Source organism: Rhododendron vialii, chromosome 12a, assembly GCF_030253575.1.
Source record: "Rhododendron vialii isolate Sample 1 chromosome 12a, ASM3025357v1".
Lineage (NCBI taxonomy): Eukaryota > Viridiplantae > Streptophyta > Magnoliopsida > Ericales > Ericaceae > Rhododendron > Rhododendron vialii.
Genome location: NC_080568.1, coordinates 21166755 through 21184539, shown reverse-complemented (window position 1 = coordinate 21184539; position 17785 = coordinate 21166755). Strand labels below are relative to the sequence as shown.

The 17785-nt window shown below is 35.5% G+C and overlaps 2 protein-coding genes across 2 annotated transcripts; one reads left to right on the top strand and one right to left on the bottom strand.

Annotated features, from left to right (window-relative positions):
- The first annotated feature begins 1651 nt into the window (after positions 1-1651).
- Positions 1652-6901, top strand: LOC131311485 (protein neprosin-like). Its single transcript, XM_058338975.1, has 7 exons — positions 1652-2464; positions 2721-2807; positions 2954-3166; positions 4384-4548; positions 4943-4996; positions 5090-5236; positions 6272-6901. Exons 1-7 carry the CDS (start codon positions 2129-2131, stop codon positions 6647-6649), a joined length of 1380 nt encoding a protein of 459 aa, XP_058194958.1. The 5' UTR covers positions 1652-2128; the 3' UTR covers positions 6650-6901.
- A 5113-nt stretch (positions 6902-12014) lies between these two features.
- Positions 12015-13013, bottom strand: LOC131311484 (uncharacterized). The gene has a single exon (XM_058338974.1). It carries the CDS (start codon positions 12659-12661, stop codon positions 12158-12160), a length of 504 nt encoding a protein of 167 aa, XP_058194957.1. The 5' UTR covers positions 12662-13013; the 3' UTR covers positions 12015-12157.
- Between the last annotated feature and the right edge of the window lie 4772 nt (positions 13014-17785).

The following is a 17785-nucleotide window of genomic DNA, read 5'->3' as shown; positions in this document are numbered from 1 at the left end:
CATGATTAGCATTTGTTGCAGCAACCGTATTGATATGAAAGTGTGAAAGCAATTGGCTTGATTTGGCATAGTCCGTTTGGAGGGTCAGCTTGTTCGGAATCTTCGACGATCTGTGATATTTTCCATCTTGATAGTGGTTAAGTCCGTTCAGACACGACACAACTCAAATTTTTTTCCCCCTGATGTTTTAAGGATTTTGAGAAGTCAAAAATCTATATTGGCAAGGAGTCTTGCCAAGGAGTACTCTTGGTATAAATATTTGAGGTTTGACTTTCTCTCGGCAGTGTGGCTTGCTTTTCATAATTTGTTCATTTTGATAGGAGTTTCAAAAAGTGCAAAAAGTGAGTTTTGTTCTTATTCAAATTTTTTTCGCGGTTTATTAGTTTTGCGCCAAACTTTTGTCACATTTTTTAGCTTAAAAGTGGATATTTCTCAAAATATTTGGGTAAAAGTAAAAAATTTTGGGTTTTCCGATTTTTCTCATGGAGACAAATCAATTATCCACAAAAAATTTGACGCAAAACTAACAAAAGCAAATTTTTTTTTTTGAATAAGACCAAAATTTCCAAAAAGTCTTAAAAAGTTAATTAGGCGAAACTCATAGTAACTGTTATTATTCGTAATGTGATCTTTGGTGGCTCTCTGCCAAACATAAGGAACTTTAAATCTTAGCCAAAAAAGGTCTTAAAATTTAGTTAGTCGTTCGAAGGTGGATCATTAATTTTCTGATATATAGTACATCAAATATCGAACTACATGTACAAGAGTATGGGAGAGAATTAGATAGTTATGAATTTGTCACAGTTTGTGTTGAAATGGGTAGTGAATTAGATAAGTAAACACAAAACATAAGCAAGGGTTGTCTCACTGGTAAGGGTGAATGACTGACTTTGGGAGTATTCTTCTTGATCAAGGGTTCGATTCCTCACAGGATGAGTACCTTTATAGTAAGTGGGAGGTCTTGATTGGTGTGGCAGTGTTAGTTCCCCTGGGGTTTGGATTACGTAGTCAGGTCCAATTATGACTCAGCTGTAGGGCTATTCCTCGATTATAAAAAATAAAAAAAAAATCTAGTGCACGCATGCATTGATGCCTTCATAAGCATGCAAAAATATCATATTAGCATGGTGCGCGTGCCCCCATGCCACAATCCAAACAAACATCATCTTCAAAAGTTGTGTTTGGTTTGCTAGAAAAAAAAAATCCACTTTTATTGTACTCCAATTAAACACACTCTTATGATATCTGGTTTTCTTAATACTAATTCAGGGTGTCCGAATCAATTTACTTGCATCTCAACTAATCAATTCAGTGTAACCAATTTTTTTAAAAAAAAGTTAAGATAACTTGGCTTCATTTGTTAAGAAGGTGAATTAATTTACGCTATACTAAGTGGACTAATTAAAGCTCAAGTTTTCTTAGATATTTAGCCCGAGATTATTTTTATTGCATACATCAACTAAGATAGCATTTTGAAAAAATAACTTGACTATTTCTATTAGCCTATCGTCCATTTAACCTAGCACAAGAACGCACCGAAAATCAATTTTGGTTTGTTTGAGGGATGGGAGTTGTTAGAAAGAATGGAGAACATAGGGTATATATAGGCTGACACAGAGAACATCTAGGGAGGTGAGAAAGAGACGCCCCAAGCAAAGAACTTTGGAAACCCAGAATCAAGTGTAAATTCCTAGTATTTGTCCTCAAACCCGAAGTAAGGAATAAGAAGCAGCCCACCTTGATTTTTTTGCCCCTATAAAAATTAGCACAAAAAGCTAAAGTTTCAGTCTTGTATTGGACAATGGAAACACATAATACATACCCAAACCCATACCCCTCTCTCTCTCTCTAAAGTTGCTTTCAAATGTTAAAATTTGTGCATGTTTTGATCACAACCCATTATTTATTTCTCCACGCCCACATGGGTAAAACTCTCCAAAACCCACAACCCATTTGAACCGCTTTATTATTTGCCCATGCCCTGAGAACCGTACGCGTCAGAACATAAACCAAGGTATAGAAGCTTGAGAGAGAGAGAGAGAGAGAGAGAGAGAGAGAGAGAGAGAGAGAGTTACGTAGGGTTTTTCTTGTTCTTGGGGGGTTTTGGAGCTCTGAATTGGGTTTTCGCATGATGGATTTAGCAAAAAGCCAGAACAAATGGTGCCATTTTGATCACAGAAGAAGACAACACCACCGACGCACGAACTCACAAACAGATACAATACAAGAATCAAGAAACAAGACAAACTCCCCAGACATGGCTCCTACATATTACAAGACCTCCCCAATCATTCCTACTTTTGTTGTTTTCTTCTTCCTTGTCACTTCCTCTGTTTTTCCAGTCCATTCGTACGATTTCAACCAGGCCAATCAAACCTTCCGACCCACCGAAGAGCTACAGAAGTTGCAAATGATCAGAGCTCATCTCGAGAAAATCAATAAACCATCTACCAAGACAATTCAGGTTCTTTCTGTTGCTAAATATTGGCAAAATTTGTCTGAGTACAGAGCATCACACTTGCTTTGATTACTATTTTGTTTTCGTAGATTTTCAAGTTTTGCGTTCTGATTTGGTTGTGTTTTTTATATCATTGGGTTTATCAAAAAATGTAAACATATACTTTCCACCTCATTTTTGAACATCTTGAATACCTTTTCCCCTGTTTTTCGCTCTGTTTCTGCTCTCTTGTTTTTCCCTGAGAAATTCGGTTTTGTTGCAGAGTCCGGATGGTGATCTGATAGACTGTGTTCCCTCTCATCAACAACCAGCATTTGATCACCCTCAATTAAAAGGGCAAAACCCATTGGTATCATCATTTTCCTATTTATTGATTTTGAATTTTTGTATATATGGTGCTTTGGAATTGCATTTTTTTTAAGAGAATTTTACTTTAAGAGGTTTTTTTTTTGTGATCGGATTTTTCTAAAGAGTTTGGACAATTTCATTTCACAGGAATCACCAGAGACACCAAAAGGCGAAAACCCAGATGAAATGGAATTGGAAAATCATCAGTTGTGGAGCTTGAGTGGGGAATCATGTCCAGAAGGAACAATTCCAATCAGAAGAACAACTGAACAAGATGTTCTGAGAGCTAGTTCCATCCAAAGATTCGGAAGGAAAATTCGACGGCCTATTCGACGAGACTCTTCAAGCAATGGCCATGAGGTCAGTTACAAGCTTCTCAAAAACATGTTTTAAAAAACAGGGAAAAAAAAAAGAACCCGTAATTCGTTTTCAAGAGGCAGGCATTACGTAAGATTCCTGGGGTAAGGCAGCGAGCGAATTTATTTTTTTGCGAATCTTTTGGTGTCAAGCGCGAATGACTTCCCTTTGATCAACTGGACGTGCGCATAAGCAACCCGGCCACCTTAACCGTCGGGAAAAAAAACAGAAAGAAAAATTAATTATGTCTTGTTTGAAAATTTTATCTTAGATTTTTTCTATTTTTAATTATTTCTCTCTCTATTTCTCTATTTATTACCTTTTTCATTTTTTCAAAAAAAATTCAAAAAGTGTTCCAAACACAGCACAAAGATGGAAAACCTGTGAAAGAGTAATCGAAAACAAAGAATTTAATTTTTGATGAAGATATTGGATTCTAAATTTTATTAGTGGCTGTCAGTTACTTTATTACTACCATTTATTGAATCCGGGTACAAACTTTAAACTTTTTCAGAAATTACGGAATTCCATGTTTGTCTTGGTGGTCTGGCTTCACTTATTTTCAAAGCTAAAGGGTATTGTCAATGTCATTCATTGAATGTTTGCACCAGAATTTCTATTTCCAGAAATTAGCTTTCCTTGTTAATCTTTTATCTCAACCCTCATGCTTTGAGAAAATTCTGATTTCTACAGTAGCAACAAAAGCAACAATGATCGGAATCGTTCACCTTCTAGAGCTCGCCGGGAATACCGACCACGTCAAAAATCATGTTGATCGGATACCGTTTGATATGATTTCGAAACACATTAAGCTTGCTAAAAAAAAGTGTGCAACACTTGATTGCAACTCATTGGACATAATTATCTGAATTTTAATTGATTTCAATATCATATCAACCTGTATCCGATCAACGTGATTTCTGACATGGTTGATGGTCTCAGCAAGCTCCAAAAGGTGAACGATTCCACAAAAACTAGATTCCAGACTGGATGGTGGCAAACTGGAGGGAAGCTGACTCCTACAAAACAAGGGTCCTTGAAAATAAAGACATGTTTGTAGTGGATATTTATCTAATATCAGCATATATTACAAATCTTCGTTACGAAAGAGTGTGTCTGATTGTTAATTTCAGAATCTCAAAACCAGACATCCGTCTATAGTAAAAGTATTTGCACATATAGGAGTATTTAATAATGTTTGGTAATTTTTGGTTGTGCAGCATGCGGTTGGGTACGTAAGTGGACAAGAGTATTATGGAGCAAAAGCAAGTATAAATGTATGGGCACCTCGGGTAGCTAACCAATATGAATTCAGCTTGTCACAGATGTGGGTCATCTCTGGTTCATTTGGGAACGATCTTAACACCATTGAAGCTGGTTGGCAGGTACCTACTATATATACGTACATGCACACGAATTTCTTGTCAGTTTACACATGCATCTCAACTAATTACGGAGTCCTGAATTAACGATCGGATAAACCTCTAATTGCCTCTGCTATAATTCTGTTGTCGGTGAAAGTCGAACTTGCGGTTTTTTCTCGGTATAAACAACGTGGTTTTTCCAATTGACAACAAAACGAAGGATAGATGAAAATATCCAAAACAAAAAGAAACGCGGTTTCGTGTATTATTTGCAGTGTAATGGTGTTTTCAATGACCTGAAACTAATGTATGTACTGTCCTTTAAAGTAAACTGTTGACATTTCAACAACTTTCGAAATTCATTAAATGCTTTGAATTTTTGCCACAAAAACCAAAATTGACAAATCGCCCGCAGGTTAGCCCAGAGCTGTATGGAGACAGCTACCCAAGGTTCTTCACTTACTGGACTGTAAGTGTTCTGTTACATTTGAACTTGATCTTTTCAAAAATAATTCTCTGAAAAATAAAAAGACGAAGCAATTAATTGTGGTTTAATTTGCAGAGTGATGCGTACCAAGCGACCGGATGCTACAATTTGCTGTGTTCGGGTTTTGTTCAAACGAACAATAGGATTGCCATCGGGGCTGCGATTTCCCCTAGGTCGTCGTACAAGGGTGGTCAATATGATATCAGCTTACTAGTTTGGAAGGTAAACTTTTGATGATTTCCTGTGATTTGGCTAATGGATTTCCTTATTTTTGTTCTGTAATTAGAATCCATGAGTCCAAGACCAATTAAGAGGCTTTTGTCCATGCTTTAAAAATGTGGACCGCGTACATTTCCACTAAATTAAACGTTAAACTGTTTTCGCTAAATATTTCCACTAAATTAAACGTTAAACTGTTTTCGCTAAATGTTAGTATTTTAGTTGATGTATGCGAAAAAAATGATCTGTCTAGAAATCCGTAAAATAATAAACTTTAAGTCTATTTAATTTAGTAAAAACACACTGCGTATATAGTAATAGTAGAATGAATGGTTGGTGGGGCCCATCCTCCACAAGGTAGCATTACGCAACTAAATTCTTATGCCAAAAGGTTTGGGAAAAGCCAATCTCTCGCAGGTAGTAGTATTATTCTGTACTTCAGGAGCAAATGCCCTTTGTAAGATTCTCTTCTTTTTTACTTACCCAAAAGGCTAAACTAGAATTCCTGAGCCACCCCCACAATTCACATGCCCTTGTCTAGTACTTCAACAACCCTTAATTAAATTAGTTTTTTTGAATTTACATGAGAGCTTGGAGTATCACATAAAAAGGACTAGAGTTCCAAAAACATATACTCCATGAGAATATCTTTCTCTACGGACGATACCGTGAAAATTGGTTTTACGGAGCCCAATCTTGTGCGTCCAAAGTGCTTTTCGGATGATTCAAATTAAAACCCAATTTACCGATCAAAATTGGAAATGAATCCCAACTATTGATTGCAGTAACGGACGACTGCGATTGCACGAATTCGCGAAAAACTTGTTCACGGTTTTTCTCATACTCCATATATATAAAAGGACTAGAGTATGGAGTAATTGGCTTGCCCATTAATTTTCTCCCTTTAGTCCTTTCAAGTAGCTTTTTCTCTTTTTCATCATTTCCGTAGCCACACTTCACATGGGTTGTAATGAATATGTGTAGTCTCTTTCTTATACCAAGAACATCAACATTGTAATATGCAACAAATTTATACAGGATCCGAAGCATGGGAATTGGTGGCTTCAATTCGGATCCGGGCCCCTAGTCGGGTACTGGCCCTCATTCTTGTTCACGCACTTGCGGAACCACGCAAACATGGTCCAATTTGGTGGAGAAGTCGTGAATACTAGGCCGTCGGGTACTCACACATCGACCCAAATGGGTAGCGGGCATTTTTCCGGAGAAGGGTTTGGAAAAGCATCTTATTTTCGTAATTTACAAGTGGTTGACTGGGACAACAGCTTGATTCCGGTATCGAATCTCCGGGTTTTAGCTGATCACCCAAATTGTTACGATATAAGAGGAGGGATTAATAACGTGTGGGGGAATTATTTTTACTATGGTGGACCCGGAAGAAATGTGAGGTGTCCCTAAGGGAAAAGGTAAAATGGGTTGAATAGGTTTTTAATTTCCATTTTTCTTCCCTTTATCTTTTTTTTTGGGGTGATTTGGGTTTTTCTTCTTTGAGCTTGTTTGGGGGCTATCAGTATATTTAGTTTTTTAAGAAATTATTACTATTTTTCAGTCTAACAGGTGAACAATTAATTTTACCACCTTTAGGTACTCTTGATGTAAATGGGAAAAGAAATTGTGAATATATTACGGTTGTGATTTCATTTCTGACAATCTAAAATTTTCTCTTTTGACACTCGTTAATTTTCACCCCAGCGGTCTTAATAGTTAGGGGGTCATACCAGTTCTTTTTCCTTAGATTTTTGGATAATATTACATTCGAACAAAGTCTTCCATTTGGAGAATTTTAAATCATAAGTTCGATTTTTTTTCCTGTCCAGTATCTTTGGTTTGGCCTCTAGAGACGTCAGGTTTGATTCATGAGTTTTTTTTTTTACAAAAGGTTCATGAGTTGAATACGGTGAACTTGGATCAAAATCAATACCAAACTAGTTTTGGATGAGGGCAAGAGGGTAATTTCACATACCAACTCACCTAGGCAATTGTTGACTATGGAGATGCATAATGGACCCTTTAAATACATACACACAATACCCAGATTCCCGATGTGGGAGCCAGCCTAACTGACGCAGGTCCAAAAGCCTCGCCACTAAAATACCAAACTAGTTTGAAGTGTTGGTGATATTACAAAAGTTGACACTAAAGAACAAAATTATAACGGACAAATTAACAGGCTGAGTAGCGAAAATCTCGCTCTCTTTAAAGAGATTCAAGCCCTCTATGGTAACAAACCGGTGCAGTAGAAAATCTCTGATTTATCCCCTCCAGGATATAAACAGCCCGATAATTTATTGTATGGTTCGGACCTACTCTGCACAAGTAGGAGAACCCAAAACTCTACAAAAGAACACCCTTACATTTTGCCCAAGACTCTCACGTACATATTAGAAACTCACCGACTAGTTTTTTTAGAGAACAAAGATGGAGGAGAGAATTGAGTATGGTTAAGCTAAGTGTTTTTTTTGGCTAGAATTGCTTCTTTTAATACAAAGCCACTCAAGCAAGCCTTATATAAGCAAGAAAGAATCCATACTACATCTTTTCATTAATAACCAAATCTTATAGGATAGATATGAATCCAAACTATATCTTTTCCATTAATGACTAAATCTACTTGGATATGGATAGATATGCTTAGATTTACTAGATATGGATATATATGAAAGATATGCTCCCGATTCTTTCTAGATTTGCTAGATTTTTCTAGATTTACTAGAGATCCAAACAATTAAATGATGTGATCCCAAGATTAGATATAATATTCCAAGTGGATATCCAAATAAATGCTAAGATAAGAGTCTCCCACACAGATATACACGTGACTAGTAAAGTTTAACACCAAAAAATGTACAAAAATTTAATATTAAAATAATAAATTTCCAACATTCCCTCACCTATTTTAATATTAAATGAGACTCCTGGGCAAAGAGGGATATTATGCATCATGAAGGTGTGCTCTGCATTGAACATTCACGTAGTGAAAACAGTAATCTCCACTCCAGAGTCAATAGTGGTCTCCGACTTGAGCTATGACTGCTTAGGGGAAATAAAAAATACTGCCCACACATAATAATTCAGGTATTGACATGAGCTTTAATAGCCAGCGCATTACGACCTTGTGCTAATCCCAGTTTTCATGAGTGTCTTTGAGAACAAAGCCTAATTCTCATAGGAAGCGGCCCCACCTCCACCCTTACATATGTGAAATCTGTCAAGGGTGCTCCTGTAATTCTAACACCCCACTCATAAGAGCTACATAATTTTGTTAAGAGTTTCTTAAAAAACTCAACCTTCACAACATTATAGGATAAATGCACTCACACCATAGGGATGGACTTAATAAAAATTTTCAGTGCATTTTCGAACGACCACCATATGATTCGTTCTTCCCATTGAACCCAGTTACAGGATCTCTGGTCCCTGGGTTAGGTATCTTCATATGTAGCTCATGAATTTAATGGCTTTAGCCCCATCCCCTCGATGTATTCCAGACTATTTCTCTTGCCAAGGCATTGGTTAATGGATCTGCAAGATTATCACATGACCTCACATAAGTCACATTTATGATGTCATTACTCAAATAAGATCTCACAGTACTGTGTTTTCTTCTGATAGGTCTGGATTTACCACTGTAATAAAGGTTTTGTACTCTACCAATTGCAGCAGTGCTGTCACAATGAATTAACACGGGAGGAATTGATTTTTCCTAAAACAGGATTTCATTTAATAAATCTCTCAACCAATTAGCCTCCTCACTCACTGATGCTAATGCTATTAGCTCAGCCTCCATAGTAGAATTAGCAATAATAGATTGTTTTTTCGATTTCCAGCATATAGCACCACCATCCAAATTAAAAATATATCCTGTGGTAGAAAGTGAATCATCTGACAAAGTATTCCAATCAGCATCACTATAAGCTTCAAGTACTACAGGATATTTTTTGTAAAACAAGCCATAATTTTTGACACCAGATAAATATCTCATAATTCGCTCAATGGCTAGCCAGTGTTCTCTACTGGGCTTGCTAGTAAACTTGCGCAGTACTCCCACTGCATAAATAATGTCAGATCTAGTACAATCAGTCGCATAACGCAAACTCCCAATTATGCTAGCATATCCTATTTAATCAACAATATCCTTGTCATTTTTAACGGGAAATAAATGCACATGAGGATCAAAAAGAGTAAGAACATGCTTGCAGTTATCAAAATGGTATTTTTCCAAAATTTTCTCAATATAATGCGACTGGTCGAGAAAAATACCATCACATGTTTTTGCAATTTTCATCCCCAAAATTACGTTGGCCTCACCAAGATCTTTCATATCAAAATGACTACTAAGCATATTTTTAGTCTTATTAAGAATATGCACATTAGAGCCAAAGATCAGTAAATCATCCACTTATAGGCTAACAATAACATGTGAATTTTCACAAGATTTATAATAGATGCACTTATCACACTCATTTATTTTATAATCATTTTCAATCATGCAGAAATCAATTTTCTCATGCCACTGTTTAGGCGTCTGCTTTAAGCCATATAGGGATTTAATCAACTAACACACTTTGCTTTTTTGGTGATCGGGCTCCACAAAGCCCTCGGGTTGATCAATTTAAATTTCTTCATCTAGGTCCCCATTTAAAAAAGCTATTTTCACATCCATTTAATGAATTTTTAAATCATGAATTGCAGCCACTGCAATTAACAGTCTAATGAATGCTACTCTAGTAACCGGAGAAAATTTATCAAAAAAGTCAAGATCAGCTTGTTGCTTAAGATCTTTTACAACAAGTCTTAATTTATATTTATCAATAGAACCATCCGATTTAAGCTTTTTTACATAGGACCCATTTACACCCAATAGCTTTACAACCCGGTGGTAAATCGACTAATTTTCAAATTTTATTGGACATTAGTGATTTCATCTCATCATTAACAGCCTCTTTCCAAAAACCAGTATCAGATGATGTCAAAACCTCTTGTAAATTAAGTGGAGTATCCTCCACATTAAAAATAAGATAGTCAGGGCCAAAATCTTTTTCAACTCTAGCTCTTTTATTCCTTTTAGGTTCAAATTCGAAATTCTCTTGATTTTGTAAATTAGGAGTTGAAGAACTAGGCTCAGGTAAAACTAATTCTCTAGATTCTTGACCCCCACCATTTTTAAGTTTAAAAGGGAATTTTTCTTCATGAAAAATTACATTACCTGATTCAAAGATAATTTTATTTTCCATATCAAAAAATTTATAGGCTATACTGTTTTTTGCATATCCAAGAAAAAGCACAAATGGTAGCTCTAACACCCAGTTTGGGTCTTTTACGGTCTGAAAGCCTCACAAAAGCCAAACAACCTCAAGCTCTCAAATATCCCAAATTTGGCTTATGACCTTTTCACAACTCAAAAGGCGTAATTTTAGTCTTTTTGTGTGACACTCTATTTATCACATAACAAACCGTTAAAACTGTTTCTCCCCAAAGATTTGAGGGTGCGCCTGCTTCAATAAGCATGGCATTGGTCAAGTCAATTAATGTTTTATTTTTTCTTTCAGCCACACCGTTAGACTCAAGCGAATACTGTGGAGTAATTTCATGAATAATTCCCAAAGACTGAGCAAAATAGTTAAATCCTAAAAATTCATACTCACGGCCTCTATCAATTCTAATTCTTTTAATCTTTCTACCAAATTGATTTTCTACTTCTTGGAAGAATTCTTTAAATTTGTCAAGTGCATCACTTTTATGTTTCACACAATATACATACGTATATTTTGAATAGTCATCAATAAAAGTAATAAAATATCTATTTCCTCCACGAGTTAAAATTCCTTCAAACTCACATAAATCCGTATGGATTAGTTCTAACAATTCGGTATTTTTTTTAACACTTTTATGAGGCCTCCTTGTGATTTTTGCTTTACTGCATGTTTCACATTTCTCAAAATCTTTTTTCAGTATGAGAATTAATCCTAAACTACTCATGATTCCTACATATTTACTGTTTACATGACACAGTCTAGTATGCCAAAAATTTAAGGAAGACAACATGTAAATAGAAACAATAACTGGTATTATTCTCAACGTTTAGTTTGAACATTTCATCACATGCATATCCCTTACCCACAAACACTCCTTTTTTAGTAATTACAAACTAATCAGATTCCAAAGTCTGCTTAAAGCCAGATTTATTGAGTAGATAACTGGACATCAAATTCTTCCTCATGGACGATGTGTAAAGCATATCTTTCAGAGTTAGCACACGTTCAGAGGTGAACTTCAAATCAACCTCACCACTCCCAAGCACCTTGGTAGTACAAGAATCACCAAGCATCACAATTTTTTCTTCTGCAAAGGGAGTATAAGTTTTGAACCAATTTTTATCATAGCAGACATGCTTGTTTGCACCAGAGTTTGCCCACCACCCTTCCACACATTGAACCATATATATGTCTGTAATCATAGCCACAAAAGGCTCCTCGGCAACATTAGCCTGCGGAGCATTCTGTATTTTTTGAAACTTGCAAAATCGAACAATATGTCCACTCTTGCCACAGACAAAGTACCCACTAGTTTGTTGTGCTTGTGAAGAGGGTCATTGGTTCCAATTATTTTTTCTCATTTGCATTTCACCACGAAATTGACCCTTATTTTTGAAAATTTTCTTATTTGGCTTTAAATAAGCATTCTTTGGAAACTGACCTCTGGGTAAGTTATTTTTTGCGGAAACTAAATTTACCTTAGTGGTGGAATGTTCGTTACCCTCGTGAGTTATAAGTGCATCTTGTCCTCTAGCCTCCTCCTCCACTCGGATGCGAGTAATCAAAGTCTCCAGGGTCGTCTCTTTTTGCTTGTGGCGCATTGATTTCTGAAATTCCCTCCATAAATGTAGTAATTTGTTAATGATGCCTACTACCAAAAGATTGTCCCCAATTTTGATGCTTCAGATCGTACCTCCACCACAATCATTTGGAAGTCTTGTACTTGCTCCACAACATATTTACCATCTATCATATGATAGCGGAAAAAACGGCTAGCTGCATATTTCTTTGCACCTGCCCCCTCAGTATCATATTTGCTCTGCAAAGCTTTCCAAATTTTCTTTGCAGTGGAGTAAGTAGTATCATAATAATCATAAAATTGATCTGCAAGGCAATTTAGAAGATAATACCGACAATTATACTCATCTGCATTGTACTGCTCAACTTGTTCAAGATGAGCATATTTTTCGTCATCGGTCATCCCATCGGTGGAAACTTTATTGGGATCCTTCTCAGTTAGGATGTAGGCCACCTTGAGGAGACTGAGATAGAAGAGCACCTTGCCTTTCCATCGCTTGAAGTGAGGTCCCTTGAACTTGAAGGGCTTGTTGAGATCTCCGATATTCTCTTTGGGTTTCTCAGCTATTTGGTCCATTGTTGAATCTCCTTAAAATTGTTGGTGATATTACAAAAGTTTACACCAAAGAACAAAATTATAATGGACAAATTAACAGGCTGAGTCGCAAAAATCTCGCTCTGTTTAAGGAGATTCAAGCCCTCTACGGTAACAAACCGGTGTAGTAGAAAATCTTTGATTTATCCCCTCCAGGATATAAACAGCCCGACATTTTATCGTATGGTTCGGATCTACTCTGCACAAGTAAGAGAATCCAAAGCTCCACAAAAAAACACCCTTACACTTTGCTCAAGACTCTCACGTACATATTAGAAACTCACCGACTAATTTTTTTAGAGAAAAAAGATGGATGAGAGAATTGAGTATGGTTAAGCTACGTGTTTTTTTGGCTAGGATTGCTTCTTTTAATACAAAGCCACTCAAGCAAGCCTTATATAGGCAAGAAAGAATCCATACTATATCTTTTCATTAATGACTAAATCTTATAGGATAGATATGAATCCAAACTATATCTTTTCCATTAATGACCAAATCTACTTGGATATGGATAGATTTGCTAGATATGGATAGATATACTTAGATTTGCTAGATATGGATATATATGAAAGATATGCTCCCGATTCTTTCTAGATTTACTAGAGATCCAAACAATTAAATGATGTGATCTCAAGATTAGATATGATATTCCAAGTGGATATCCAAATAAATGCTAAGATAAGAGTCTCCTACACAGATGTACACGTGACTTGTAAAGTCTAGCACCAACAAATGTACAAAAATTTAATATTAAAATAATAAATTTCCAACAAGAAGTCTTTTGAAATCACAAAACCGAACGTGGCCAATGGCCACGTTCGGTTTGTGATTTCAAAAGACTTCAAACTAGTTTGGTATTTTAGTGGTGAGGTTCTTGGGCCTGCGTCAGTTGGGCTGACCCCCACATCGGAAGTTTAGATATTGTGCGTATATGTATTTAAATGGTCCATTATGCTTCTTCCTAGTTAGCAATTACCAAGGTGAGTTAGTATGTGAAATTACCCTCTTGCCCTCATTCAAAATTAGTTTGATTTTGATTTTGATCCAAGTTCACCGTATTCAACTCATGAACCTTTTGTCAAAAAAAAAAAAAAACTCATGAACCAAACCTGACGTCTCTAGAGACCAAACCAAAGATACTGGACAGGAAAAAAAATTGAGCTTATCTAGTCCGGTTTGGATTTAAAATTCTCCAAATTGAAGACTTTGTTCAAATGTAATATTATCCAAAAATCGAACGAAAAAGAACTGGTATGACCCCTAACTATAAGACCGCCGGGGTGAAAATTACCAAGTATCAAAAGAGAAAATTTTAGATTGTCAGAAATGAAATCACAACCGTAGTATATTCACAATTTCTTTTCCCATTTACATCAAGAGTACCTAAAGGTGGTAAAATTAATTGTTCACCTGTTAGACTGAAAAATAATAATAATTTCTTCAAAAACTAAATATACTGATAGCCCCCAAACAAGCTCAAAGAAGAAAAACCCAAATCACCCCCAAAAAAAAAAAAAAGATAAAGGGAAGAAAAATGGAAATTAAAAACCTATTCAACCTATTTTACCTTCTTAGGGACACCTCACATTTCTTCCGGGCCCACCATAATAAAAATAATTCCCCCACACGTTATTAATCCCTCCTCTTATATCATAACAATTTGGGTGATCTGTTAAAACCTGGAGATTTGATACCGGAATCAAGCTGTTGTCTCAATCAACCACTTGTAGATTGCGAAAATAAGATGCTTTTCCAAACCCTTCTCCGGAAAAATGCCCACTGCCCATTTGGGTCAACGTGTGAGTACCCGATGGCCTGGTATTCACCACTTCTCCACCAAATTGGACCATTTTGCGTGGTTCCTAGACTCTAGTCAGCAAACATTGTCGGTTAGCTCTTAACCGTAAAACTACCACTGCGGTAAAACAAAAATTCGAACAAAATGCACGCGTGGAAAAAAATTGGCCGAAAATTTTGGATTGGTTTTCTCGAAGTATAAATACTTCGAGAAAACCAATCCACAATTTTCGGCCAATTTTTGTCCACGCGTGCATTTTGTTTTACCCCAGTGGTAGTTTCACGGTTAAGAGCCTACCGACAATGTTTGCTGACTAGAGTCTAGGAGAGGGATATAAATTTATCTATTGGGCCACGTTCGATTCAGTGAAACCCTGGTCAACCAAATCTTAATCCGAAAATGATAGAATACACGAAAAGATTCCAGAAAAGAAAAATGAAGGGTTCAAATTTCGCTGAACACTTTCCTAAAATCTTTTTGTGTACCGTATTAGAGCATCCACAGTGGAATTTTAAGCAAAATAAAAAAATTGTTAAAGTTAACAATGTTGGATCAAAAAAGTGCTCACATTGAATAACCAAACTTAGCAACCTCTTAACAACTCATCAAATTTTGACTCTTCAATAATCAAAGTTAGCAATATTTTGTCAATAACCAAATTTTATCTCTCAATAAAAGTACATCAATATTACACAAAAACATTCTCTTTTCCTTTCTCTCTCTCTCTCAACAATGTTTTCAAAAATAATTTTAAAAAACTGTAACTTTCAGATTTTTTTTTCTGTTTTTTGTAGAAACCTTTTTTTTTTTTACAAAAAAACAATTCTTTCAAAAATTTTACAAACTATAAGTACATAAAGTGTGTTTTTCAAAAATCTGTTTTTGAAATTTCAAAACTCTTTTATAGAAAACTGTTTTTCACACAAAATTTGTTTTTAAAAAACTATATTTATAGTTTTTAAAATTTCAAAACTATTTGTGTAAATATAATTCTTTCAAAATTTCTCAAAAGTGTATTTATAGTTTTTAAGTGAACAAAGTGTGTTTTTTGAAAGGACTCATGTATTGTGCTATCATTAATGGGTTGCAGAATGGGGTTGAGGTTGATTTTGTATGGCGACTCTCAAGGCCAATATTTCTGATATGGGACGGTGGTTAAATGACCTTTAATTGAGGGCTTATTCAAGTTTCATTAAACGTAATCTTTTTGTATTGTCTTTTTCTTTTTGGTCTTTTATGGATTTCAATCTTTGAAGTCTGTAATTGGTCCTCTCTCGATGTACCCTCCGGCAAGCTTTTAATAAAATTTTGTTGCCTATCAAAAAAAAAAGTGTGTTTTTTGAAAAACTGTTTCTAACATAAGCTGTTTTCTTTTTCCTTCAAAAACCGCTTTTTCAAAAAATATGTGTGAAATGAAGGGAAAAAGTTTGGAGGGTCCATTGATTTTGATTATGGGCAAAAAAATAACCAATGTGGGATTTGACATTGCTAACTTTAGCAACCTCTAAATGGATAATCAAAATCTGATGTAGCATGTTTTGATTATTCACATTTGCTTATTCCACTGCTGATGCTCTTAGACCTCGTCCTAATTAGGTCATAACCAGCTTCTTATTGTGCTCTATGCACGAATCTCCCATGCGTCATGTGTGGTAACCCAACATTGCAAGGCTTGTTTGGGGCTTATATTCAACTTCTTTGATCAGGCCTAAGAACTATTCAAGTAAAATACTAATTGAAAAATAAATGATAATGACGTTCACATCGATTTATCGATCTATGATTTATGATGAGCCGTTACATCAAGTATTGATTCAACTTCAAGTACTCGGGGACTCCAGATGCCGGGGGCCTGGTAATTTCCCCCATCCATTTTAATTTTACTTCTCAAAAGTAGATGGTGTTTTCATTTTTGAAATAAAAGTCGATCGAGAATGGTACGGCCTTCTACTAGTGGTCCATGAATTGAATCTCATGATGACTGTAGCTGCTCTCTCTCTCTCTCTCTCTCTCTCTCTATATATATATATATATATATATATATATATATATATGGTTTTAACTGAAAGAAAGAGATGTCCGAAAACAATCAGAAATGCTAAGAGTACATATGAAAGAGTGTAAATACGGTGTACATTGCCGTGTGGGGCCCACTACAGGTCCCACACAAATGATTCGGTTCGTTGATAAATTTTAAAATATTTTTTTGAGTGCTTTTGCAAAAAATCAGTTTAATTGAATATGTGTAAGTACTTGATCCAATCTTCTAACTTTTTATTGTCTAACTTCTGAATGAAAAGTTAGAAGATCGGATCAAGTATTTACACATATTCAATTGAGTTGATTTTTTGCAAAGGCACGCAAAACAATATTTTAAAATTTATCAACGGACCGGATCATTCGTGTGAGATCTGTAGTGGGTTCCATGGGACGATGTACAACGTATGTACACCTTTTCGTTTGTACTAATAGCAGGACTCGAAAACAATAGCTCTTAAAAGACAAGACAGGACATTGCAGGTGAGGACATTAACTTTAAGGATGCCGCTATTCGCCATCCTTTTATTTTTTTCCATAATTCGTTAAAAATTTTCAATTATACTCGACAGTTAGTTACCGAAATTGAGATATATTTTCAGCATCTAATTACCAAAATACAATATTTTTTTCAACAGCTATTTACCAAAAATGTATGTTCGGTAGTTGTTTACCGAAAGTTGAACATATTTTCGATAGGTAGTTACCGAAATATAATCTTATTTTCAACAACTATTTACCGAAATGTTATGTATGATTTTCAACAACCATTTACCGAAATGTAGTGGGCTATAGGAGAAAATAAAAGGCTGCAAATAGCAGCGCCCAACTTTAATTTAAAGCACATTTCTACCCATAATTAAGAAAGTGTCACTTTTGACAACTAATAATACAGTACTCTATTCCGAGTATCTAAGAGCAAGTTTACCAAATCAGGCATCATGCGTTTTTTAGCTCTTTTACCTAATAAAAACACAAAAAGTCACTTGCAGCAGATGAGCTAAAGGAGAAGGTAAAATAGATTTGAAGAAATGGATAGCTATTAATACCTATGCACTGTTCATGTGTCATTTTTAAACAATTAATCTCTCTCTCTCTCTCTCTCTCTCTCTCTCCTCATCCTCCCTCTCTCTCTCTCCAAAAAAAAATACTCCCTCCGTCCCAATTTGTTTGTTCTATTATCGAAATTCGTGTATTTCAAAAATATACTTATATCATACATTTTATAATATTTTTTATGATTTTGAAGATTTTGTATAATAAAACTAATT

Coding starts and splice junctions, on each gene's coding strand:
- LOC131311485 (XM_058338975.1), top strand. CDS start 2,129: ATGATGGATTTAGCAAAAAGCCAGAACAAATGGTGCCATTTTGATCAC. Junction 2,808..2,953: donor TAAAAGGGCAAAACCCATTG/GTATCATCATTT, acceptor TTCATTTCACAG/GAATCACCAGAGACACCAAA. Junction 4,997..5,089: donor GGTTCTTCACTTACTGGACT/GTAAGTGTTCTG, acceptor TTTAATTTGCAG/AGTGATGCGTACCAAGCGAC.
- LOC131311484 (XM_058338974.1), bottom strand. CDS start 12,661: ATGGACCAAATAGCTGAGAAACCCAAAGAGAATATCGGAGATCTCAAC.